This window comes from Triturus cristatus, chromosome 10, assembly GCF_964204655.1.
Source record: "Triturus cristatus chromosome 10, aTriCri1.1, whole genome shotgun sequence".
In the NCBI taxonomy this organism is placed as follows: domain Eukaryota; kingdom Metazoa; phylum Chordata; class Amphibia; order Caudata; family Salamandridae; genus Triturus; species Triturus cristatus.
The window spans coordinates 77,413,522-77,439,791 of NC_140593.1; the positions used below are offsets into that span (position 1 = coordinate 77,413,522).

At 44.2% G+C, this 26,270-nt stretch overlaps 1 protein-coding gene across 3 annotated transcripts in view; it reads left to right on the plus strand.

Moving 5' to 3' along the window:
* KCNH8 (potassium voltage-gated channel subfamily H member 8) overlaps window positions 1-26,270 on the plus strand; it is a 953,382-nt gene that overhangs the window by 871,540 nt on the left and 55,572 nt on the right. For all 3 annotated transcript variants that reach the window (XM_085630453.1, XM_085630455.1, XM_085630454.1), the window contains 3 exons: window positions 7,888-8,234; window positions 10,715-10,815; window positions 18,467-18,546. In XM_085630453.1, the coding sequence (XP_085486579.1) occupies window positions 7,888-8,234; window positions 10,715-10,815; window positions 18,467-18,546 (528 nt within the window). The remainder of the gene's footprint in view (window positions 1-7,887; window positions 8,235-10,714; window positions 10,816-18,466; window positions 18,547-26,270) is intronic.

Sequence of the window (26,270 nt, forward strand, 5' to 3'; positions counted from 1 at the left end):
GCCCTTGGTGTGATTTAAGGGACCGCTCCTCTGTCAGCTCACTGTCTGTGGTGGTATTGGAGGGACCGCCCTTCTGTCAGCTCTCGGAAGGATGCAGGATCCTGGTCGGTTATACCTGGTCGGTTTCCAGATGAGCACTGGCTTCATAGCATAAAATGAACCAAGAATGAGTCGCGGTTATTCAAGGATGAACATTGTAGCTGAATATAATTGTCGATCTGAATAATTCAACCGACTGAAAACCTAAGCACTGCTTGGGAGATGCACAGCACAAATTATTATTTTCAATAAAAAGCATGTTCAACTTCGCAAGGTCTGGAAACGTACATTTGATAATAAGGTGTCTAGAGACACTATTCTGTCGAAGAGCGCTACGTAAATGAGTTTAATCTAACATAACCTGAATTATGGAGACAATACAGTTTTGTTCTTATTTACATAGTGTGCACCGTTGACTGGGATGGGATAATGCTCACATAACAGGTATTAGCACGTCCTAACTGAAAGCCCATCATTTCATCAGATTTGGAAGGATGAAAACCTACGTCAGCCCTACTTGCATTGACACTTGGGGTCTGCAGGTTAGCAGAGACTTCTGCAGCGTTAGTCGCTGTCCTACATTAGTTACTTTAGCCCATCAAATATACCTTTGGACTGTCAGCTCTGACACAGGTCCCAGCTCTCGTAATGTGTTCACAGAACGTCTGCACCTCTCGCTTCTAGACTTTAAGCCTCATTAAGCCCTGAGCCCAAAGGCATGGCTGCAAGCCCACTCACCACCAGGGGAACATGCAGCAGAGCAGACTGGCCATCGGGGTCGCATGAGTCCTGGGGAGATGCTCGTTTGTGAAAGGGGTTTTGAAGGGGCCTTGAGATGCTTTTTAAATTGAAAATGTGCCACCATCTTGAAGCTTATTTGAGAACTTGAGAAGGCATTGGGGCTATATGTAAATTTAGAATGGCACTTCAGAATTTTGAATTTTAAAAGGTCTTCGGAAGCCATTGTAAGGTTGGGGAGACTTTCAGGCAGAAGTGTCTGAATTTGAAAGAAACTTTTGGAGTCGGTCGAGCTTTTAAGGAAGCAGTTTTATTAGTCATTAGGAAAGAGGTATCATAAGTCATTTGGGAAATTGGAAGGGACCCTCGCAAATCATTCCGACATAGCAGATGTTTTTATGAGGCCCAGGTCAAAAATATCCTCAGCAGCCCCACATAGCATGACCACCTGTTTCTAAGTTAAAAAATATCTTTCAGGAAAAGTGAAAACATGGCAGCTTCAGCGTCCGGTGCGATCTATAGGGGTGGCTCTGCGCGCTCGCTCACTGTTAAAAAGTGTGTGTGGAACTTGTGAAATTTGACTTGCATAAAAACTATGTAAGATTTGCCAACAGGCCGGAATAGGCACGTTGAGCTGCTTTCACTGTGATTTTGCACCGGTAGCGAGTTCTGTGTTGAAAAATCAGCGCGAATGGTACCACGCGGTGCACCAGATGGCGCGGCTACTCGAGTTGATTTTGCTGCCGCTCGAGTAGATTTCTTATGCGGGTGGCAGCCTTCTGACTGTGAATGCTCGCGACTGCCTTCATTAGAAAAATCTCACAGGATGTCCTCGTAGAGACTTGAAATCTCTCAAGGGGACGCTCGTGCTCGCCACTTTACCGTTCTGGAGCCTTGTACAAGAAAAGATTCAGCTGTGCAGCGATTGGCGGATTTTGTCTGAAAGGCCAGATTACAAGAGCAATGCAGAGTCGACAAATTGTGCCGATTCCGCAGATGGAACAGAATACTCCGCCCACCCTAGTCATTAATAGGAAGGGCAAGCTTGCTTCAGAAGCTATTAATTATTAACACCCTTTCTCTCCCTCCCTTCTGAAGGCCAGGAACCACATAGTAATTCTAAAGTCATATGGGAATTTGGAAAGGGTGTTAGGGATGCCACACTTGCTGGACATTTGAAAGCAACATTCGGGATCATTCAGAGATTTCAAAGGGGACATGGAAAGGTCTATGGTAATTTAGAAGGAAAATTGTGGGTCAGTTGTGGTTTTGGAATGGGGCATAAAGTCATGAGGGGGTTTGAAAGACACATTGGAAATTAGAATACTTGTAGTCATTTTAGGATTTGGGAGAGGTTTGACAAAAGTCCTTTTTAGGTCTCCCCTGAGCGCTAGCGCATGCGCTAGCTCAGGCGAGACCTTTAGTAAGCAGGTTTTCTAAGTGCTGCCTGGTGGCCTAGTGCTTGTATTCCCGCGAGCGTCCACGCTCAGCTGCCCGATCTGCACGCGTACGCACCACTCGCATCCACTTTGTGCTCACGCTTGTTTCTTTTAGTTGCTCGGCACCTCGCTGTTTCCACCTGCTCCACTTATCTGGCGCTCACCCTCTTGCTTCTAAGGGCTTAGCCGCTGGCCACATATCGAAGGACCCCAAGCGCACCCGGCAGGATGGCGCCATGCACAGCCGCATCAGCAGTCATGCTTTAAAAGGAAATAAAGTGTGTGCACGTTTCAAATACATACCAATATTAAGCATTAGCATAGCCAATAGGTCTCGCTTTTGGGACCTTATAAGTATTTAGTTATGCAACTGTTGCATGGCTAAACACTTATAAGGTCCCAAAGGCGAGGCCTATTGGCTATGCCAATGCTTGTTTACATTTGGGAGTGGCATTAAGAGTCATTTATGAATTTTGGAGTGCGTTCGTCATTTGGGGTCATGGAGGGAGCATTCCCTCTGCATTCCGCTCCACAGCAAGCACTTGGTGCACACTCACTCTGCCAAAAGTATGTTTCCTACATTGTGTTGTCATCTTCACAGTTGTTTAAATTATCTGCAAACACTCTAGAGCATGACTCATATGCCATAGTAAGGACATATATAAAACAGCAGAGTAAATAATAAAGATGGCGGACTAACCCTTTCTCTCCTTTGGGAAGGGTAGGAAACAGGTAATGACAGCTCTGCCTCCATCTTATACAAGGGAAGGGCCAACAACGAGCACCATCCGGGAAGAAGGAAACGTTGAGAGGCGTCACTCCATCCCGAAAAGGTGAAAGGATGTCAGTTAGACCCGGGCTGGGGGTGGGGTTGGGGGATGGGTGTGTCGGGCGTGGCAGTGAGTCTTCATTTCATTAGCCTCAACTCAAGCAAGTAGAGACATCAATGGTTATCAAAATGGTGCCAAGCAGCTGTCAACACCCCTCAGCCCCCTTACAGCCACTTCGGTGGGGTTTTGTATTTTTTAAATTGCACGCCATGAGAACTTCATAAAGGTGCCAAACTTTAAAAATTGCAGTTAAAAAAGGCTGGTTAAAGTAGGTGTTGTGAGGAAGACCCGTACCAAACCTCTCTGGATCAAGAAAATTCTGAAAAATGTAAAATGTTTTTGTTGGACATTCTCCTTCAAAACATTCACCACAAAGTAAAGTTGTTAAAAGTCCAAAAGCTCTTGTGGGCGTCGTCCACAGCAAAAGTACATTTGCCCAGTTCGAAAGCAAACCCAATGCGTTTCTTTGTCCCTCCTTTCGCCATTGAGAAACTCTGCAGCCTTTAGATTTGTGAAAACATCAGCTATATGTTCAGTGAGCATCCAGCTTTCACAGTAGAGTGATGCACTACATCAACAGGAGCGTTGCTATCATTGGTGGAGCAGGTGCAGTGGCACCGGGGCCCATTGAACCCTGATAATTGCTGTATTTACTACCCCAACAGCAGTAAAAGGGGTCATTGTGCTTGCTTGCACCCTGTCTCATTTCATCCTTGCTACGATACTGTGCTTCAAGTTCCAATCTAGGGGGCCAATCTACAAGGAAGTATAGAGCGGCACAGCAAGCCCTTAAGCTGCGCCACGCTGCGGCACTTCCGAAGCACAGGAATGCGACATATTTACAAGAATATGTCGCATTCCTCTGCTCTCCCCTGCGGTGGCGCACAAAATGCAGCCATGCGCCAGCGCAGGTAGGGGCACCTTCCTGGACAAAATCAATCACTACAGGCATTTTCCTCTTTCAATGCGTGCTGTAGAATGCAGCACGCTTTGAAAGAGGAAAAAACGAGGAGAAATGAAAACATTTCTCCTCGTTGCGCCTCGCTACGCCTCCCCTGGGGAGGCGTAGCATTGACACACATTTTCAGATTTACGATTGCTCGTAAATCTGGAAATGTATCTCGTTCCATGGGTGTTGCGTGGGAACACCCACAGCAACACCCATGGAACGCCCCTTCCACGCAAAGTGCTGCGTGTGAAGGGGCCATATTTACAAGGAGAGGAAAAGTCATGCAGGGTGGCTTTTCCTCTCCTTGTAAATATGGAGAAGTGAAATGTGCCTCCAAAAAGTGACGTACTGGTGTCGCAGGGGGGTTGTAAATCTGCCCCCTAGGTATCTGAGAAGTTGCAAAGTGAGCCTAATACATTCTGGGTGACGTAGTCCTCTTTTGCTTCCATTAAATACTTAGATTAACACACCTGAATCAGTGATGGGAAGGTGAAAGCTTTAGAACTGGAGATGGTGTAATGACCTGGAGTGATGTGGACTCCCTAATAATTCGAACTCTCTTTCTGGTGGGGTGTTGAGAAAACAAAAATCACTATCGTCCTTTCAGTTTGAAAATAGTAAGGAATAGTAAGGAAAATGTTTTTTTAATTAGCTGCCGAGAAAACTACACAACTATTACTCATAAGAAAATTATGAAAATGTGCAAGGGAATGAAAGCAATTGCTGGCTGTACTCGTGAAAAGGGTCGTAAACTCCTTAAACCAGGGCTGGGTCGGTGATGGGGTCCATATGAGACCTCGCTCATGTAATAAAAGTTGTGCACAAAACCCCCGCGTGTAGTTGACCACATATTCCAGCACATTTTCACCGTTTACTGTAGTATACCCGGCAGCTGCACAAAAACATATTTCCTTTCCATTTTTTTAGGTCTCGCATACGCAGCACGCATGCACTGCGTAGGCAAAAAGACCTTTGGCGATCGCTTTGGATTTTCAGCCAAAAACGTGCACACGTTCCATTGCCTTTAATGGCTACACGTGCACGTGTGGTGATTCACTTGCGGGAGCAAGCGGCGCCATATGGTAGCAATTATCTCTCCTGGTGCTGCTCGCTCCCGCAAGTGATACGCTTTCACTTTTGCCCCGTGCAAGCAGTTCTGAACGCACAACTTATGTAGGCTGCAGAGGAATGTAATAGAGGGCTCCAATTACTTCATATTCAATTAACTTAGTTTTGATTTAGGGAGTATCTAAATTGGCAAGTAATTTAATTATAGAATTCTAGCGACAAGCATATATTACTGTGGGAATGTTAACTGTTGCAGTGTAATGTGTACTGCGACTCCTAAAAATAGCATTATGACAATTTATATCTATTGCCATATCGCGTGTGGGGGTGGCTCACTCGCAGATTTCCTGGAGTTTGATTACTGTTGTAGAAGTGTGTGGGTGTGGTCTGGGTTTATGGGAAAAAAGAGTGAGGTGTCACCCACCCAGTCCTGTAAACATACACCACAGATCTTATTCAGCATTGAACTGTTTTGTTTAGATTAAACATTGCAGAGTGAGGTGTCACCCACCCAGTCCTGTAAACATACACCACAGATCTTATTCAGCATTGAACTGTTTTGTTTAGATTAAACATTGCAGAGTGAGGTGTCACCCACCCAGTCCTGTACACATACACCACAGATCTTATTCAGCATTGAACTGTTTTGTTTAGATTTAACATTGCATAGAAACAAGACAGTAAGATAAAGACCGCAATTAAAAACAAGCATTGGCATAGCCAATAGGTCTCGCCTTTGGGACCTTATAAGTGTTTAGCCATGCAACAGTTGATGCTGTTGTACAAAATGATATTGTGCTGCATAACTAAATACTTATAAGGTCCCAAAGGCGAGACCTATTGGATATGCCAATGCTTGTTTTTATTTGGGACAGACTTGCAAAAGGACAGTTATTTTTCTTTTGTTTGGGACAGACTTGTAAAAGGACATTTCCGCCGCCTCAGTAATTCATCTTATGTTTGATTCAATAGTAGATTTGCCTCTTGCTAGACATGAATGAATACAAACGAACATTGACTTAACATAGCTCTTTATTTTAGGATCAGGTCATGATACAGGTTCAAAGTCCAAATACTCATTCTCCTAGCGAGTACCTTTTTACTCAAAGCCAGCAGGCACAGAGGTTTCACTTCTTTATCGGTGCCACTTTAGAAATAATTATCTTTGGGACTTAAATTTAACCCATGCGAAAAAAAATAAACTACAATAATATTGAGATAATCAGAAGTTTGCAACCTGGTCTGAATCTTGAAATATACCTTTCTGCAAAAGTCACTTTCTTGGTTCTGACTTCTTAATTTTCAGAACATAAGATGCAATTCAGCCTTTGAAGGTTTTTAAGATGTGTTTTAGAAAAAAACACTGAAACATGTTTTCCTTTTTTTGTCCTACATCAGGATATTAGGATGCACACGTCATACCCAGTTGCACAGGTAACTGATTGCGAAACACTGGCTCACCCACCTGGTTAGTTTTCCCACTTCGCAATTCCCTTTTGAAATGGGACACATGGTCAACTTCCATCCACAGATCTCAGACGCTTGTTAGGAACATACTACAAAATGTGGTCTTTCTAATGTTGTGGGCAAACCTGATGTGCACCAATGTCCTTAACTTGATTCTGGCTAAAAAAGAAACACAGTAAATATGCCGAAGGAATTGTGAGCGAGATGTGATCCATTCTGGAAAAAGCAGCAGCCATGAGGTTCCCTCCCTCAAGAGATCTCTAACTTGAGGTCCAGGTGCCACTTTCTGGCAACAGCTGTGGACCCTACCTGCCTCTTGGGGTCCTTAACACCCAGAATCCTGACTGAGCCAGTAGGCGCTATAGGTTGGGTGGCCCAGCAGCAGAAGTAGGCAATGATCCCCAGATGCCCTAGAATCTCAGCAGCTACAATATTACCCAAGAAGGGGACCAAGAAGGCCCATATCAGCAGTGTTGTGTGATCTTGTATTAGTTGTCACTTTTGTACTATTGCGGGTTCTTGGCCCTGAAGACAGAGCTTCTCACTAATGAAGATAACAGAGTTTGAACTCTGAAATGTTTCTATGTCAAAATATTGAGTACAAATGTATTATACAACAAAAATATTGTGGCCAAATTATTGACAACCAAAATATTTTTGGGGTAATTATATACCAGTAAGTATAGATTTAGCATTCTTTACTCTACTTCCATATATCTTGGCGTTATATATCATCAAGCTACCCACATGCATTAAACCTATACCTACCTATAAATACCCACCTTCATGATATGATGGTGGTCAATATTTGTCTGACAGTATTTTTGTAGGGCGATACTGCATCCACAGTGTTCCAGACCTACCCTCACAAATATTGTTGGAGGTAAAGAAATGTGTCTATGGTCCCATGGAACTAGTAATAGACGTTCATTGTTTTGATGGGCATTGGTAGCAAGTTCCAAAATTAGGGAGCCTGTAGTGAAAATGCCCGACCTCCCTCTCACTTTGTTGAGGATCGACACCAATGAGCCAAACTCATCTGGAGCCCGGGAGGCTGGCAGATGCGGTAAGACTGTTCATAGGAGATCCATAGATTGAAGTCCAGTAAGCGCATTGGCAATTTCTCCAAATGGTTCCCATGAAGGGCGTCAGAGGTTTTAGCTCTGGAGTTGCTGTGAAATGTCTCCCTAGAAGACTTGAATGCCTGGCAATTGCCATAGGTGCTGCAGCATTATATGAAATGCACGCAAAGGTACCCAGGATTCCCTCAAAAGCATTGTTTGTAGAAAGTGCAGAGCCTGAGGAAGGTCTTGATCTGAATCAAAGTTACTTGAACCTGTTCTTTTCTTTTTTCCAGACGGAAACCAGGGGGAACGGAAGCATAAACAAAAGGCTCTCCTCCATTGTGGAGGACGAGGAAGACTCTGGTGACGAGGACGACCCGGGGTCACCTACTACGATCCGTACCAGAAGCACTTCGAAGTTCAAGAAGGGGGGAAGCAATAACAGCTCCCTTGGGGGGAACTTAAAGCAGCTCGCTTCGGGGACGGTCCCATTCAAGTCACCCATCAGGTCCAGCAGCCCAAACCCCACAAGGAACCGACAAGAATATGATCCGCAGTACAACGGCAGAAAGAGAGATAAAAACCTTCGACTACACCTCACCACGGTGACCAACATTGGCCCTCCAGACCTCAGCCCCAGGTACACAGCCATGTTGTCTGGTCTTGCAAGGAACTAAGGGCCAGATGTACGACCCTTACGTTTTGCGACTCGCAAACTGCATCAGTTTGCGACTCGCAATTCGCGACTCATAAAATGTAATGTATAACAGTGTCACAGGCACTGTTAGCGATTCCCAATGGGGTCGCAAATTGCATGCCTCATCAATATTCATGAGGCGAGCGCAATTTGCAACACCATTGAGAATGGCTAGCACTCCCAGGGATGGTGGCCAGCTGGGGTCAGCAGACCACCATGTCTGAGACTGCTTTTTAAATAAAACAGTTTCTTTTTTTTAAATGCAGCCCGTTTTCTTAAAGGTAAATGGGATGCATTTAAAAAAGAAAAATGAAACATTTCAGTTTCATTTTTTATGGGCAGGCAGTGGTCCCTTGGACGACTGTCTGCTCTTTAAAAATATTTTCTCACACACTCACAAAGGGGAAGGGGTCCCCTAGGGACCCCTTCCCGTTTGCAAGTGGTTTACCACTTACTTGAAGTAGGTGGTAAACTGCAAGTGCGGTTGCAAAACAGTACATGGCATGGTGACACACTATTGGGAAGGGACACACCTTCCTAACAGCGAGAGTCGCAAATGCTATTTTGCGAGTCACTGACTCGCAAAATAGCGTTTGTACATGCCATTAGCCTTTTTTGCATTCGCAAACGGGCTGATCTCCCCTTTGCAAGTGCAAAAAAGGTTCGTACATCTGGCCCTAATTTATTTGTTTCTTGTTTTCTTCTTGTCTTTGTTTCTGTCCTTGTCTTAATTTACATACTTTGCATTTGTTCTTTTTTTGGTTCATTTACTTGTTTATGCTTTTATTTTATTATTTGTCCCCTCCATTTAGTTTTGTGTTTATTTGCTTATTTTTTGTGTTGTTGGTAGGAGACTAAGAGCTATTTTTGAACTTGTTGCGGGGGCAACGCGGTGATCTCATGAAAGATGGTACAATTGAGCAGTAACAGATGTTATGATGTGTTTTGCATGGACCAGGAACAGGATTAGTTTAGCTTCTCGGTGGAGTGGATTGTTTTGAGCTAGTTCTAGAGCGTTTCATTGTCACCTTGTGCTCTTAAGATGGGTACGGGTGACTAATAAACCACAGAGTGAGTGGTTGATAGTCCACTGAATATTTATGTATCGCTAGCGCTTTAAATGGGCCACTACTGTACCGGCATTTTTTTATTTTGAGTACAGGACCTGCACTTCTCAAGGGAAACTTAATACTTTTAATTGGAGAGTACCAGCACTTCTCAGAAACAAGCAGGTACAATGGCACAGAGTACCTGCACTTCTATGTTTCCATTTCAAGCCCTGTGTATCGCATCTACATAGCACATAGTTACACTCAGGCAGTGCCTAATTTGTAAAATATTAAGTGCCAGGGCTCTGATCAGGAGGCCACTGCAGCTCGCACCACCCATTGCTCTTGTTATCGCTGCCAGAACAACTACTAAGCATCTCTCTCGCATGTAAGTGCGACAGTTCAGATTATTCCAGGTACCCAAAGTTAAAGGAATGGTTGGGAAGGCAGGTATTAGCACTATTTTAATGTATATTGTGTTTCTAAACAACCGTTGTTCTGCTAATCTCTAAATTAGATAAGCAGCGCCACCATGTGGCGGACTGTTGTAAGTAGGGTGTTGACAATTAGGGGCCGGTGCCGAGCACCGGAAACAAATTAAGTGCCGGTGCTTAGCACCGGAAAGCCCCAGATCAAATTAAGCACTGCACTCAGGTGTGTCTGGATGCAAGAACCAGCCAGGTTGTTTCTTGAACGTTGGCAGTGATAAGCCGAGGTTTTAAGAGTTTTCTAAAAGTCCCTCTAAACTGAAGGTATGAAGCTCCAGTGTTTAATAGAGAGAAAATAGAAAGTGCATCCATCTTTGTGAGCCTTCGAATTTTCAGGAGCCCTAGAAACATATGAGAAGAGGAGGGAAGAGTCTTAGCTGAAGCACAGGGAATTGATAGAGATTTTAGAGAAGGAGCTGCCTTGACATTGAAGGTGCTAACAAAGATGCTGAGACTTCTGATATGAACATGCTTGTCTGGTGAAAGCCAGGGCAATTTCAACACTCGCACTGTCCTCGGTCTTATAGTCCTTTCAATGCTCCTAAAAAGTATGTATTTGGACTGCGGAGCCGACTCGCAGGCAATGTCGCCAGAGGCAGACTGGTCCATTGGGAGTTCTAATGAAAAGGTGCTAGACCTGGGTGCACTTGGCCACATGTCCAGCTCGCCCAGTTGCGTAACAGTTGACATATTCTACCCCAGCATTCCCAGCTTTCAGAGGCCCTAACCAATCAGTAATATTTCCAATTTCTCTACATTCTAATGGACTTCTGGTTGCACCTAGCCTTCCTCTGGAGACCATTCAGGGGGGCCTCTCCCTTGCATTCTGTTGTGGAACCTGCTTTTACCTAAACATTAAGAGACTTTTTTTCCTCTCTCTCCACAGGGTGGTCGACGGGATCGAGGATGATGACAATGAGGGAGGGCAGGCCTTCGACTTCGGAGCAGACCAGATCAGGCGGGAGTCCAGACTCAACCACAACCTAGGTGACTACCTCTGTGTTTGACCTGTGTGGTGAAAGCCTCTCTCCTTTCAGGAATCCGGTGTCTCTTGTTCTGATGTCGCTTCAATTCACTTTCCTGTTTGATAGCACCCGATAGATTGACTGGAACTGGTGCTGCCTTCAGTTCAGTGAGATGTGACTTAACCTTGGTTGCAACAACTGGTGAGGTCGCCCTGCGAGGGTTGCCCTGCACGCCACCATAGGATGAAGTAAATTGTGTGATGGCATCCTAGTCATTTCAGAAGCCACAATACTAGACTCCTCAGCTCATGCTGTCCTACCCGTTTGGCAAATTTTGATGGCATTACCCCATCAGTGAGGAGCAAGTTAGACAATGGCACGAACAGAACCTCTACCACTAATAAGCAGAGATCTGAACAGCCCTCCCCGTGCTCATATCTCCTGATCTAAGGGCAGTGAATGGTAGATGACTATGAAACATGGATGTCTAGGGCTCTAGACACTGTAGCACCATGGACATTCAAGCCACCTGCCAGAAAAATCAAAACTGCCCCCTGGTTTTCCAAAGAACTTAAAGTAGTTAAAGCCAAATGTAAAAATCTAGAACGTGGCTGACATGCTGAATTATAAAAAAGAACTAAAAATATATCACAAACTCATAAGAGCAGCCAAAGGCGCTCATTTTAAGGAACGCATTGAATTTGCAAAGAACCCCACTAAAGAGCTTTTTTCCATTTACAAAGAACTCACTGTTCCTATTAGACTGGAGGCCCAAGATACCTGCTCCAATGAGCTATGTGATGATATCGCGGACTTTTTTGTGAAGAAAGTAGACGTAATACATGCCACTTTTGTTGATACCATGCCGACTAAACATCCGATGGTGAGAAATGACCCTGCCACCAAACCCCATCTGACATGTTTCAAAGTCCCTGAGAGGCAAGATCTGCTCACCATCATAAACGGCATCCAGTCCGGCTCCCCCAATGATGTGATCTCTCCTAATCGCTGTAAGGGAGTTTTAGAATGTATGACTGATCAGATTCAACACCTGATCACTTCATCTTTTCAGGAGTGCTATGTGCCAGATGCATGGAAAACGGCACAAGTAATTCCCCTGAAGAAAAAAGCTACCATGCATATCTCCCAGCTACAAAATCTCCGCCCTATCTCCCTTCTCCCTTTTTGTAGGAAAGTGGTAGAGAAGGTAGTAAATATACAACTCATGAAATTTGTTGAGGAGAACTTCCTTCTCCATTCAACACAGTCAGGGTTTAGAGCGGGCCACTCAACAGAGTCGGCAGTTCTCTTCTCCACAGAATGTCTGAGACAACTAGTAGATGAGGGGCAGATGGCAGCGTTGGTTTTATTAGATCTAAGTGCAGCCTTTAACACCGTGCTGCACTCAACGCTGCTGTCTCGCCTCTCAGACATGGCAGTTGAGGGATCCGCACTGGAATGGATAAAATCCTTTTTAGAAAACAGGAGCTTCCAGGTGCACTGCCCCCCTTATAAATCCTCCCTTCGAAAGCTCAGACATGGAGTTCCTCAGGGCTCCAGTTTGAGCCCCACGTTGTTCAATCTTTACATGGAGCCTTTAGCTCATATTGTGGAAGCTTTTGGAGTGGATATCGTCACATACGCTGACGATACCCAACTAATAATTAAACTCACTCACAATCAGGCAGAGGATGCCACTAACTTTTCCAACTGCATGCTCTCTGTGGCAGGGTGCATGAACAACAACTGCTTGCGCCTTAATGGCGACAAAACAGAACTGCTAGTGGTTGGTAAATCTCCCTCCGCCTGGTTGCAGGCCTGGTGGCCAACAGAATTAGGGGCAATTCCCCATCCGGTGGAGTCTGTCAGAAATCTAGGGATCATGGTGGACGCGGAGCTTTCCTTTAAGCATCAGATTAGTAAAATCACGGGAAAATGTTTTGGAATACTTAAAACACTCCGAAAAGTTCTCGACCTACTCCCCATTAGTGCTAGGAAAACACTTATTCATGCCTTAGTCACGCCGCATTTAGACTATGGCAATGCTCTTCTCCTAGGCCTAAGTAAAAAAGGAATCCACCAACTGCAGTGCGTCCAAAATGCTGCTGTGCGACTGGTGCTAAACCTCCCACGCAGAGCATCAGGTAAAATGGCATTATTTGAACTTCATTGGCTCCCTATTGAGGAGCGAATTAAGTTTAAGGCTCTCTGTTTTGCCCATCACATTGCCCAGGGAAAAAGCCCAGGTTATTTGCGAAACCTTCTTACTATCCATCGTCCCACCCGTAATTTAAGATCTGCCGGAGCGATGTTGTTCCAACTTCCTCGCGTTCGCAAGACCAGAATGGGAGGTGGTTCCTTTAGGTTTCTAGCCAGTAAACACTGGAACAAGCTTCCTCTTGATTTACGCATGGAGCCCTCCGAAACAAGATTCAGACTAAAATTGAAAACTCATCTTTTCCCACGTAAATAATAGCCTCTTGCAACCTGGGATCCAGGCGAGCCCCGGATATTGGCCTTTCGGGGAGCAGTAGCATCTTTCAGCGCGGGGACACACTGTTTTAGTGTAACCATGCGCTTTAGAAGTGGTTTATTATTATTATTATTATGACCTTTGACTGAGCCCTCGCATCCACCATTGGATCCACTGACCTGTAATGTTGAGGCTACTCGAACACTGACAGGCAGGCCACCCTGTCTAAACCCATCTGTCCGCCACCCAATGTTCAGTCGCGTTATCACAAGCATTGCAGTGTTTCACAGATCAGGCACAGAAGTAACCATGCCATGCTTGGGAGTACCTCCCAGGATGTCAGAGATGGTTGGAATATGGGTCCAGGGATGTAGCCCCAGTACCCCCATTTGCTTTAAGAAACACCACCTTTTCCCCTTAAGTGACTTGTTCCATGGTCGAGGCAGCCACTTCTGGGAGAACAACCCTCTGCTTTGGCAGCAGGAACAGGATGTGGTGGTCCTTTCTGTGCCTCCAAATAACTGGCTGTTTAAATGTTTGCCATAAAATCTCATCATTGGGCCCTTGCTATCTCCTGAATAGTCTTGTTGTTTGAGATTGCAATGGGTAACTTAATGCTCATACCTCCTGTTTACAGGAATTCCAACCAATGTCCCTGTGTCTCCCCTCACACACTCTCCAACCTGCAGCCACCCAGCATTTCTCTATCCTACCCATCCTCCAACAACCTCCATCCTTTCGCACATTCTGAGTCAGCACAATGTCCTTGAAAATGTATCAAAAGTAGGTCATTGTGTCAAAAATCCCAAAAATTGCAGATCTCCGGGGTTGATAGCACCTTCATCTCCCCAACAAGCACCAATCTCTGTAACTAATAGAGGGCACCCTAATTTTCTATAGTTTTGAAGATCTTGAGTTTTTATGGACAAGGCTAGACTACGGCTATCCCGTCCGTCAAAATATAAATCTCATAGGATATAATGGAATTTATATTTAGGCAGATGGGATATCCGTCACAGTTGTAACCCATCAACCAAGATATAAATCATTCCCTTAGTTCAATTTTAGTGCAAGAAAATTCATAAATCTCCAAACAATCAAGGCTGGTGGAATCTTTCTCCTGCTCATGGCTTTTGTGTATATAAGTCCTGCCAGTGTGATGGAATTTCTGCAAACACAAATTTAGGACGAGTGGTGGGTTTGTGGACATGTTCGAGCTGGTTGTACCTGCAAAACTAGGTGAACATTCACAAACCTATACATTAGTAGGCATTCAGATACCTCCTAGAGGTATTATCCCCCCTGAAATCCCTTGCAAATGTATTCTTTCAAACAGCAAAATTAAAGGCATTTCCAAAGTGGCTCTGACCCTCCCTCATACGTAACAGGAGAGTGGTAGAAGGTGTTTTCCAAGGAGAAATATTTTCCCTTTTGAAAAAGTTAGACCCTCAAATGGCCATTCGTATGTGCAGCAATGGTACGCAGGTGAGTACTCCTGAAAATGTGAGACCGATGTCCATTGTGGACATCTAGCAGTACTCATGGGTCTTTTTGAGAATCCCAAATAAGCTGGACATTTTTCACAAAGTGAGCAAGAGTATGGGGGCAGATTTCTGACTCTTTCATCTCGTTCACTTTGTGCCACTGCTTTCCAAAGCACATGTACCATGCAGTGACATTTGGTCATGACATTCATTGTAGTGTCAATTTACAACGAGGTTCATCTGAATGGGTTCTAAAGGAAAGAGTACACAATATACAAGTGTTCGAGAAATACAGAAGCAGGCAGTGAGAAATATAACCTGTAAAGAAGTGAAATCCAAGCAGGTAAGAGGGTTTCAAGGTGATTTATTCCAGTCATAAACATAGGAGCCCGCGACCCATCTTGCTCTCAATGCCAGCTCTCTTCCAGCTGAAGCAAGCTGAGAAGAACCGCCACCAGGAGAACAACACTGGGCCTTGAGTGCAGGTCGAAAGATAACAATACAGAGAGTAAACAAGTCACGAGTAGCATGACATGGCGTTGATGGAACTCGTGTGCCAACACAATGCAGCCTATAAGAAGCAAGGTGTGTACGTGGAAACATACTGAATGGTACATCCTCTTTCCCCTTACAAAACAAAGAAAAAAAAACTGTATGGTTGTTGGTTGACTGGGGTGTGAACCCTGGTCATGCAACAACCTCAATCCCTGGCAGGGTGACTCACAAAAAAAAATCACTAAATTAATCTGTGCTTAACCATGTGTAGCTTGGCAGATAAAGCAGCCAGGCTTAAAGCGCAGTGGGCCTCATTTATGAAAAGTGACGCATCACTGCGTGAAAACAGCGATGCATCACTTTTCATTGCGCCCTCCTTGCGACATGCTGGATGCGTCATATTTACAGTATGATGCATCATGTTTTCGCAGGTGTTACAGATACGTCAGTATTTCTGACGTATCTGTAGGCGCACAAATGACGCATTGCTGGAGTGTGTCACAAAAGTGATGCAACTCCATCAATGGGTCATTTCACATGGGCAAGTCCCATTTCAAATGTGCCTGCGTCAGTCTTACGCCTGCTGTGAGGCAGGCGTAAGATATTGACGCATTTGCGTCCTAGAAGTGATGTAGTGAAATCTCTTAGATTTCACAGCATCATTTCTACGAGACTTACTTGCGTCTAAACGTCCACCCTGCATACATTATACCTGGCGCATGTATAATGTGGCGTAGGGGTTTACAAAGTGACGCATCTACCTAAATGCGTTGGACTTAGTTGCCTTTATGGAAGTCAAAAATCTCCAGCAGGATGAGGTAGAAGGCTGTAGCCGAAGTCAGTTCCAGGAGCTACGATACCCCGTTGGCAAAGGACCGCTGAACAGGATTTGCTGCTGCAGAGAAGAACGTAGCAGCTGCGAAGTCAGCTGACCATTGATGCACCTTGGGTGGATCGATGAGCAAGTTGGTCCTGATTTTCCATTGGTTTTCAGAGCAGTTTTAAACCGAAAAGTTTCTCATTCCCAAATTTTGGATTTTGGTTATCTGGGCAGCTTTAGCGCCACAACCAAGGGCCCAGGACTAGTGGGACACCACTTGAGGGTTCAGGACTCACTCCAGTCCATGTGTGGGTTCAAGATGCTGGGAGCCTTTGACATCTTTATGGCTCTAAACAGGGGACCAGCAAACTAGCCCTTGCAGTCAGTCTAGTAGTAGTGGGTTCAGGTGAAGATGCAAAGCGTAATCAGTAGGATTTGCCAATGGGTGCTCAAGGCGGCCATAAGGTAGCAAAATAGTCTTCCTAGGTGCAGCGAAGCAATCTTGTGGTGTACACAGCAGACCACAGCAGCAGACAGTCCTCTGAGAATCCTTCCACAAGACCAGAAAGTGAACTAAAGAGTCGGTCTGAGACCTCTGTTTTCATACCTGGGGCCTCTTTTGAAGTTGGGAGACGTTTTAGAGGTTTCTCTTTGAGTGCAATTAAAAAAGTGTAAAGAACGTTAAACCTTGTCCCGCTGAGATGCTGCCAATCAACAACATTGTAATAAATTCTGAGAGAACGCTACTTATTGCAAGGTTTCAATCTTTGATACCCAATGCCAAATGGCTGACAGCCGTGGAGTTCAAAGGTGAATGGGCGCGGGCAGGAGGTGCCAAGTTCCCCGCCAACACTGCCAAATAGGGAGGAGACCAGTTGGGGTGATGAGGGCGTGGCCCGAACTTGCTCCCAGGAAGTACAAACAATCCAACGGCAGAGACAGGTTCTTCCCACGAAGTTTGGCAGGTGGAGGGGCTAGTCACAGGAAATGCTGCCATGCGGACTGATAACAACGTGGATGGGCTTCTCGTGTGGGTTACAGAGGCACAATCCTCCCCTCCAAAAAACAATCCTCGGTGCGGCTAGTGAATGAGGGTGAGACAAGCAGTCAGTAGCCGGGCGCAAAGCGTAAATGGCAAGCGCCAACAGTTCCAAGAAAAAGAAGCAATGTACAGCAACGGCTGAACGCGGAGAGGGAAACCAGGCAGTCAACGCCTCTGAAAAAGAAAGTGTGCAGGTGGAGGAGGTTGGTGGACTCCAAAATGGATGTGCTATATATAATATGGTGTGAAATGCCAGATTTGTATTTCATTGGATTTTTCAGAAAATTCATGCAATTAGGCAAAAGGAAATTACATCAATTTTGCAGACTGATAATCTTAACGTGGCATTTTAAAAAAAAAGTATTTAATTAGGAAATAATAACTCACCTTTTCCAATGTGATAATTGGGGAAAGTGAGGAGATATTAGGTAAAAATACAACTAAAGAGTATGAGACCTTATGTCATCTCATAAGCACTCATGCAAATAAAAAGTTCAGATGCTTTTAGAGGTGAGGGGAGGAAAACATCTTACTTCAAGCTATTAAATGTGCCCCAAACTACAGCCCACTCTTAAACCCGGATTATAAAATTCAGTTGTACACTAGAATATCTTCTGTAGACATAAATATTGTGTTCTAACTATCATTATCATTTGCAAAAATATTGTCCCATTTGTGTGAAGGTTTTTTTTTAGTAACTTCAGTGGGGTGATATTTAAAAAATATATATTTAGGACACAATATTGGTGTCAAATGATATTATGACCATGATCTTCTGATACCGTACCATAAAGCGCAAATTGAGGGGTCTCAGCCGGATTAGGTGTGCCCTCTAGTAGTCTTAGAGCCTTCATGCAGATCACACATGCTGTCAGTGCCGTAGCCCTTTCGGTAAGAAGGTAAGTGCTTCAAGAACGAAGACCGCGTGAGAAGGGTTTTTGAAATTGAGGTGAGGGTTGCAGGATTTGGGGCCAGAATCAAACATTTTAGGCCACATTTACTGAGCTCAAAAAAGGAAAAGAATTCTCCTAAGTGTGGTCAATCTAATTTCTTTGCAGCATATCTGCCAATGACTGGATCTTTTTGGAAATGTTAATGCGCCTAAAGAACGTATTGCCATTTCCGAAAGTGAATTTTGAGTATGCAACGAGCATCTCCAAGATGCTCCAGCCTTCTACGGATGTGCAGCATTTCCACTCCCTGTCTTGTGTAAATTCCATGGGAAGGTTGCACCTCCTCAGATGCTCCAGAGAAGGTCTGAATGGACCTGTCCCTCGGAGGGAACTGAACATGTGTAGGAGGAGTGATACTGAAAGGGAACCTCTGCTCTTTGCTCATTGACTTTTGCGTTGTTTGCAGAGTCTGCAGAATTCAGCCCGGCGATCCTCGTCATTACAGCAGAAGAAACCAAACAGCAGGTGTGCCGGCTTAACTACGAGGTAAGCGTCATCCGGGTAAGGCGACGGCTGGTTCGCTATTGAGCTCAAATCAAGTGTTTAATTAATTACAACGTAGTAGAAGGCTCACAATTTCTGGTCATCAGTGTTTGACATGGAGCAGAGCTGACTCCTGGTGGGTTGATGAGTTGGGGTCAGTGTGTTGGGTAAGAGAAGGCCAGTGGTTGATTGTAATGTGTCAAAACATGGCAGGTATTCACCATTCCAAGAATGTCAAGCTGCTCTTGGGCTCTGCAGGCCACCAACTCCTCCCTGAAAACGACAGACTCCAGGGAAATGGTTCCCATATTCATTGCTTCATATTGGCCAGACGTGGATTTATTTGATCCAAATTCCCCTGAATTAGGTACAAATAACACCAAATGACGGACATTGTGCCGTACGCTGAAAGCCAGTAGAAAGCGAGGAGTCATCTAGTTGAACAAGCTGCCACACCCACCATACGTTGTCGCTTGTGTATCCTGAAATCTATCAGTTTCTTTAACAATATTTTTATAATACCTTAAAATCAATATTCAAGTCTCAGCAATAGCAGCAAAGGCAAAAAAGACTAAACATAAAAATCATCTTCTTTATTGTTAAAATGTCTAAAACTAATAATTAAGATACTGCTTCTAGTAGCTGGCTGATTGTGCCTGTTATCCATCACAACAAAGCATGTGAAACGTCACTTCCTGTGATATCATTGAAACTCAAAGGAAAGTTGATCTACTTCCTCAGGAGTCACTGAAAAAAGTCACTGTCCTGATGTTAAAATTGAATACGCCCACATCTGGTGATCAATCACCTACAGCCGGTTTCCCAAGACTGGAATGTCTGCCCTTGCACATCTGGTTTTGCTACAGTTGTATGCCAGCTAGGATATGACTATCACCTCATATACTGCCAGGTATCTGTGGTAGCCCACACCGACGAGCCAAGGCGGGACACACAACACTTGTGGTTAGGGCCCATGCCATAGAGACTTGGGGGCAGATTTACAAGCCCCTAGCGCCTCTTTTACGCCGCCGTAGCGTCACTTTTGTGACGCAGCTGCAGCGCAAAACCAGCGCCATGCTGCGGGGTATTTGCAACGTGATGCATCTGGGAAGTAGGCGTTCCTGTGCAGGGGGGGCGTTCTGTCGCAGGAACGCCTCCTAAAAGTGGCTGAGTGAAATCTACAAGATCACTTTTGAGCCCATGCTGCGTCAAAGCCCTGCGCCTGCCTGAAGCAGGCGTAAGGATTGAGCCAGCATTCACAAGATAGGGCCCCCCACAGCCTTGCTGGAGCTGCATCGTGCTTGCGACGCAACTCCAGCAATGCGCTGCCTTTACGGCACAGATGCGTCACGCATCTGTCCGTTTTTGCCCCATGGTGCGCTGCATTGTAAATGCGGCGCATCCATGGTGGCAGAGACGTGACGCACAATAACTGGCGCATCCCTGCTGATATGCAGGGATGCGCCTGTTATTGTAAATCTGCCCCTGAATATTCTGCTGGGGCAGGAAACAGACACACAGGACACTCAAAGCATTTAGCTGCAAGGTTCTATGTAACAAGGGGACCAACTCTGGAGAAAAAGCACCTTATGCATTAGGATTAAGAAATGTCCTCCTTTCTAAGAACTGCAGTGAGTGTCATTGTTTGCAGCAACACACATCTCTGCAGATGTGATAATGAACCAAACTGATGGCTGGCCTTTGATCAGGTCATTGCTACAACCTACAACAGACCGTGGGACACAGTCACTTATTGTAGTGTTCATTTATGTTGTTGTTGTGTTTTTTCTGCAGACCAGCTCCCACTAATTCCTAAACCAAAGTTTTTTAAAAAATATTATATGTTGGTAAGTGAGAGGACACATTTCAATCGTGCACTCTTTGCAGGTCTGCAAACCTGGGCCCAGCAATCAAAAGTTGCTCAGGAGCTGCCAAAATGCTGACAGGGAACCAGAAAGTGTTTACGACCAACACAACCATTTTATTTTAAAACTGGAGGCCAGAGCTGGGAGCTTGTTAACTTGGGCGGCTTTGCTTGTGCCCAGTCTGTGTTAAATGAGGTTTTTTAAAACGTTAATTAAGACTTAAAAAGCTATGTGAGTGGGGTAAAGCAAAAAGTTGAGTTTTTCTGGGTAAAACCCAGTAAAGCCTTCTTTTAAAAGGAATTCACCTGCAAAGGTGTTTCTCAGGAGAAATGTCTGACAAAAAAACTTTTGAAGGAAGGTTCTCCTGCAAAACATTTATGGAGAAGCTTCACCTGAAAGTAAAGTTGTGTGAACTCTTTGAAATGTGCAACCTCAGGAAGTTACTTATTTGTGAACTTTACACAACTTTACTGGTGGATTTTACATTTTTACTGCAATCAACACACCTGAAAGGTAACGGAAAGCAAGTTGAGACACATAGTAAACTTCAAAAGTCAAGATGTCAATGCAAATCTGAACTAGTGATGTGCTAAAGATTCTTTTTTTTTTCCTGTGGTGTTTCCATGTCCTGTAGTGAATTCAATCGCTGTGAGGTGGTTTGTGTTTCTTGCTTTTAATGCTGTATGCCGAATAACTCTTGTAATGTTTTTGTTTGCAGTTTTCATATATGTTGTTGTTAGGGTTTGATGTATATTATTTAAGTGTTATGTTTTGAGTCTTGTACTCTTTTGTTAGTTTGCTGTAGGAATTCCAGTTGATTTTAAATTGTTTTGTCCTTATTTTATTGATTGTTTACTTCATAAGACTTTCCGGGGCATATTTACAAGGAGATATCGGCACCAGAATATTACTTTTAGCGATGCTCTGGTGGCGATATCACCTTCTCCCTATTCACAAAGCAGCGTTAAGCCACTTAAGGTGGCTTAACACCACTTTGTAAATAAGGCCCCTTTTCACGCGTCACGTAGCGTGCAAGGGGAGTGCAATGGGTGTTGCAGTGGGTGTTCCGCCGCAACACCCATTGCTTTTCGATGCTGCCACATATTTAACCAAAGAATAGTGGAGTGGCGCACTACTTCAGAGTAAAAACGGTCCTTCAATAAGTCATTTAGTCTCGTTATCTTTTCTCAGCAAATCCTTTATTTTTCATATGCATCCAACAGTAAAAAATATACCAGCCAACGCGTTTCGTTCATATACAATGAACTTCTTCAGGGCATAGAATGAAGTAAGAAGGTAGGGGGAAGGACAGTTCCAAATTTCCCCTGGTGGTCTGTAGAGAGCGAAGCACCAGCTCTATCCAAAACGTGAAGTCGTAGCAAAAGGTGTGACAGATCTGCACAAATTAATGTGTCTGCGTGGGCCTCCTTGATAAGGGCCAGCACTCGAGCGATCTGAAAAAGCTGGAAGCTGCCGTCGGCTCTGTGTGAGAGCCCACGCAGACACATTAATTGGAACTGTCCTTCCCCCTACCTTCTTACTTCATTCTATGCCCTGAAGAAGTTCATTGTATATGAACGAAAAGCGTTGGCTGGTATATTTTTTACTGTTGGATGAATATGAAAAATAAAGGATTTGCTGAGAAAAGATAGCGAGACTTATTGAAGGACCATTTTTACTCTGAAGTAGTGCACCACTCCAATCTTCTTTGGTTTCTCTCTCTGCCCAGCAGCGGGCACCCAACGACGGCAGGTGCTGGTGTTGTGTGTGCACACTCATCTGGACATAGTGTTGACTTAATTACAAAGGGATCTTAGCAGGAAGTGCGGTCACCGTGTCCGCCGTTGTCCGCAACTTTTCGCAGTTTTGCTGCCCCATATTTTCAAAGATAGATCAGCACCAAAAACTAAGGCCTGGTAAAACCTGGTCTTAGGATAGCGATACAAGGAGAAATTATTAAATTCTCCCTGTATTTTGCTCTTTCTATGTGTGCTGAATTCTGCAGCGCACATAGAAACAGCAAATCGCCTTTAAATATTGTTTATGTGCAGGAAGGTGTCCCTTTCTGCACATAAACAATCGCCCCTGCAGCGCCGGCACCCTTGGAACATGGCAGAGGGTGCCTGCACTGGCACTCTGCCAGTGCCAGTGCTAGGGAGAGTGCAGGTGTGCACTGTATTTTTGTAAATAAGGCGCATCCCTGTGTTATAAAAATGTCAGAGTGTGGCGTTATCAATTTTGCCGTAACACGGCGCTCCAACATTTATTCTAAGTATCCCCCTCTGAGTTTTATTTAGTATTGTTTGTTTTAAATGGTCTGTGATTATGTAGACCAGTGGGGTGTGATGTATGTTATGGTTTAATGCATTTACTATTCAACTATTTTCTTTCTATTATTACCTTTTAGCAAGTTAAACTTGCCTTATCTCCATATTTTTAATGCCCCTACATTTTAGAATTTACTTTCTTAAAGTTCATGTTAGTTTTAATATTAGCTTTTCATTAGTAAAGTTTCTTTCACTCAACGGATCAAATCTCTATATGATGCGTATCACGGCTATGTATACACGTGTGCACTTGCAAGGTTACATTAAAACTACAGGCACGGTGTAACCAAAGACCATTGAAATTGGTGTATGTTGTGCTGTGTAAGAGGAACTGCGCACTGCTCTGAATGTAAACCGCATGCCTACTTGTGGTATGAAATGCTTGCCATTAAGAAGACACTGCACTGTCTAGTCCTCACCATGAACCATGAACCATCTGTATATAGGTTACGGACTAGACAGGGTGAGTGTCTTGTAGATGGGCGTCAACGTGCACGCGGTTTAGTGGCAAGACCACCCAGGAAGGCTGGAGTGGCAAGACCACCCTGGAAGGCTGGAGTGTTTGATGATCTCTTACAATATGAACTCAGTGGTTCTCCAATGGAGTGGGAAGTTTTATAAATCAGCCACTGATGAAGACAAGATGTTGACAAAATGTCCTGAGCCTGGAGGTGGTGTGCTTAGGGTTTAAATAAGATTGTCAAAATGGAAGACAAATAAATGGTAATTTGAAAAGTGACTTAAGAGAGGAGTATTGACAGGCAGAGCATAGGCAACTCGGACTCTGGAAAGGGCACATCCACAGAATATTCAGTGGGAGTACAGAGTTCCACGTGAATCAGAACCCAATAACTGCACCAATGATATTAATTCATATGAATAATGTTGTCAGGAAGAGCAACCGTATTTCTGTTAACTGTGCAAATAGAATTGCCTCGTTGCAATAACTCATTTTCTAACACAACGTCACACATGACATCGCAAAATACGTCTCTAATTACATCACTGGTGACGTCACATATGATAGGACCAACAAAATGTTGGTCACGAGAGACGAATGCACTAGTAAGACTGCAGTTCCACTCACAGTCAGCAGATGTCCTCGCAGATTTTATTTATAGTCACATGGCTACAGGACCAATGACCAATGCTAGATATCCCCACAGCTGTTACACATGGACAGGGCTGTAATTAATCAGAAACTGCGGGAAATCCTCACAGTAAATGCATGCAGTTTAGGCCTGTAATTATATTCTATTAACAGCCAATAGATGTCCTTGGGTGTTAAGTAATCATCACAATTTTTCATCACTAGCCTTAAATGCGGTCATATCAGCAACTTGAAAACTTATTCTCCAAAGGTGGCATGGTCACATACTCAAAATGTGCTGTCATATTCCCTCAAAGCTCATAACTAAGTATTCATGTCATCAGTACTGATCATTTTACCTGCAATACTTACCAGAATGGTTGCCTTTCCTATTCAGGTAATAACTACAACAAGCTTTGGTAAATGTATTAGGTTTCGCCTATGTGATTACTAATAAGCTGTAGCTTGCCGAGTAGTTGTATCAGTTACAGAAAGTCTATTAAAGCGTTATGGCTTATTTATGTATGAAAAGGCAATATATTGTGCTGTTACCAGTGGTATAGTGCAGGGAAGAAATAGCAACAATTTGAAAAATTATATGAAAGAGGGAAATGATAGAATCATTTGATGTAATAGCCATATTATGTGTTTAGAGGAGTTTTGCTAACTTTTGGGCCCGGTGCCACTGCACCTGCTGCGCCATTCAGATCATGCCCCTAGTGCCTGCAAGATGATTGCATTTATCAATCGCTGTTTAGTACTAAAATATAGCATAGCTCTTGTTTGTTATCTTTATTTTTAAAGTGCAATATTTCTTACAACTCTTAGAATTTGATCATAATGACCAAATAGATTAAGTTAAAAAAGTTAATCCGATAATGCCTACAAAGTGCAAAGAAAGGTACTGAGGCATGAATAGGAAAAGCCACAAATGTTCCAAGGCTAAAGCACAACTAAGAAATAAAAAGAAAGAATTCCAGCATACTGTTAGAAGCTGTCAGCCTTTTCCGTGGGAGGAGACCTTATCTTGACAGTGAATGGGGCGTCATAGTGTGAACAGCTTTAGTAGAAGTATCCTAAATGCATGCAGCCAGGGGAAGTTAACCCAAAAAAAGTTCCACACAAAAGCAAATAAACACAGTAATTCAGCAATGGGAACTGATAAGTGCCCCCTTTGAAGATATATCAGATACAGGAGATTCAAAAGCACAAACTATAAAATAGCTACAAAAGTATTTATGCACTGATAGTGCATCCTTTCTCTTCCATTTAATAACTGCAAGAAAACCTATTATTGGTCAGTGTTTCTTTTTCCTTTCTTCCATTCCTCTGTATGTATTTTAACCCCAGGCGTAGTGTGCGTAGGGGGCTACATGGAGTTCCACGGAGTTACGAACAAACTCCGTGGACCTCCGCTACGCTACACCACCCGCCTCCACCCCCCCACTATATTAACGATTACTTTTACATGATTTAAAATGAAATTAAAACCACTTACTTGGCATGCGGCGTCCCCGGTCTGCCCTCCTCCTCTTCCTCGCAGTCCGGGTAATTATTTGAGAAAACTGTGCATGCGCGCGCCAGCACATGCGCATTTCTTGCAAGAAATGTGCGTGTGCATGCTCAGTTTTCTCAAAGAATTACCCGGACGGCGAGGAAGAGGAGGAGGGCAGCCCAGGGACGCCGCATGCCAGGTAAGTGGTTTTAATTTGATTTTAAGTCATGTCCAATTAATTGTAAATATGGGGGGTGGAGGCGGGGGCTGGCCAACTCCGCTATGTTGCGAGTGTGCGGAGATTTGTCTTCTCCGCATTCTCCGTGGAAGGTGTAGGAAGCAAATCTCTGCACACTCCGCGGGTGGAGCAGAGGTCTCCGCCCGGGGTTAATATATTTTCTTTATAAGTTCATTTGTTAACAGTCACTGACCCTACTACCTTTCCTCTGTAATTACCCGAATAAAATAAAAATATAAAGTACATATTTTAGTTCTACTGCAGCATTTCACTGTGTTTCGCGCCATAGGGAATGTGACGTCAGTGACTTTTTTTATGATGTTATTGGTCATGTCATATGTCATGGTGAAGTGATATATGGTGTTACCAGCGATGTCAAGGCGATGTCATGTGTGAGGTGTTGAGTAGTCGACTGGGGAAAGCGACATTGCAGTTGCTTGACTAACCATCGTGGGGCACTCTTGGGGCCAGATTTGCTTTTCTTTCGCACAAAGCAACGCAGCGCGGTCACTTGGTGCTCTGCATTGCACAAAGGGTAAGAACAGAAATGTGCTCCCTCACTGCTCTGGGGCACTGTGTGCTGCCTAACACCAACGCAGGCACCCTTGCGCCGTGGTGCAAGGGTAGCTGAGTTACTGGCAGGATGGTTTTTGTGCAAAAACAATCCTTCAAGCTATAGTCCTCTTTCTATGTGTGCTGCAGAATGGTGCAA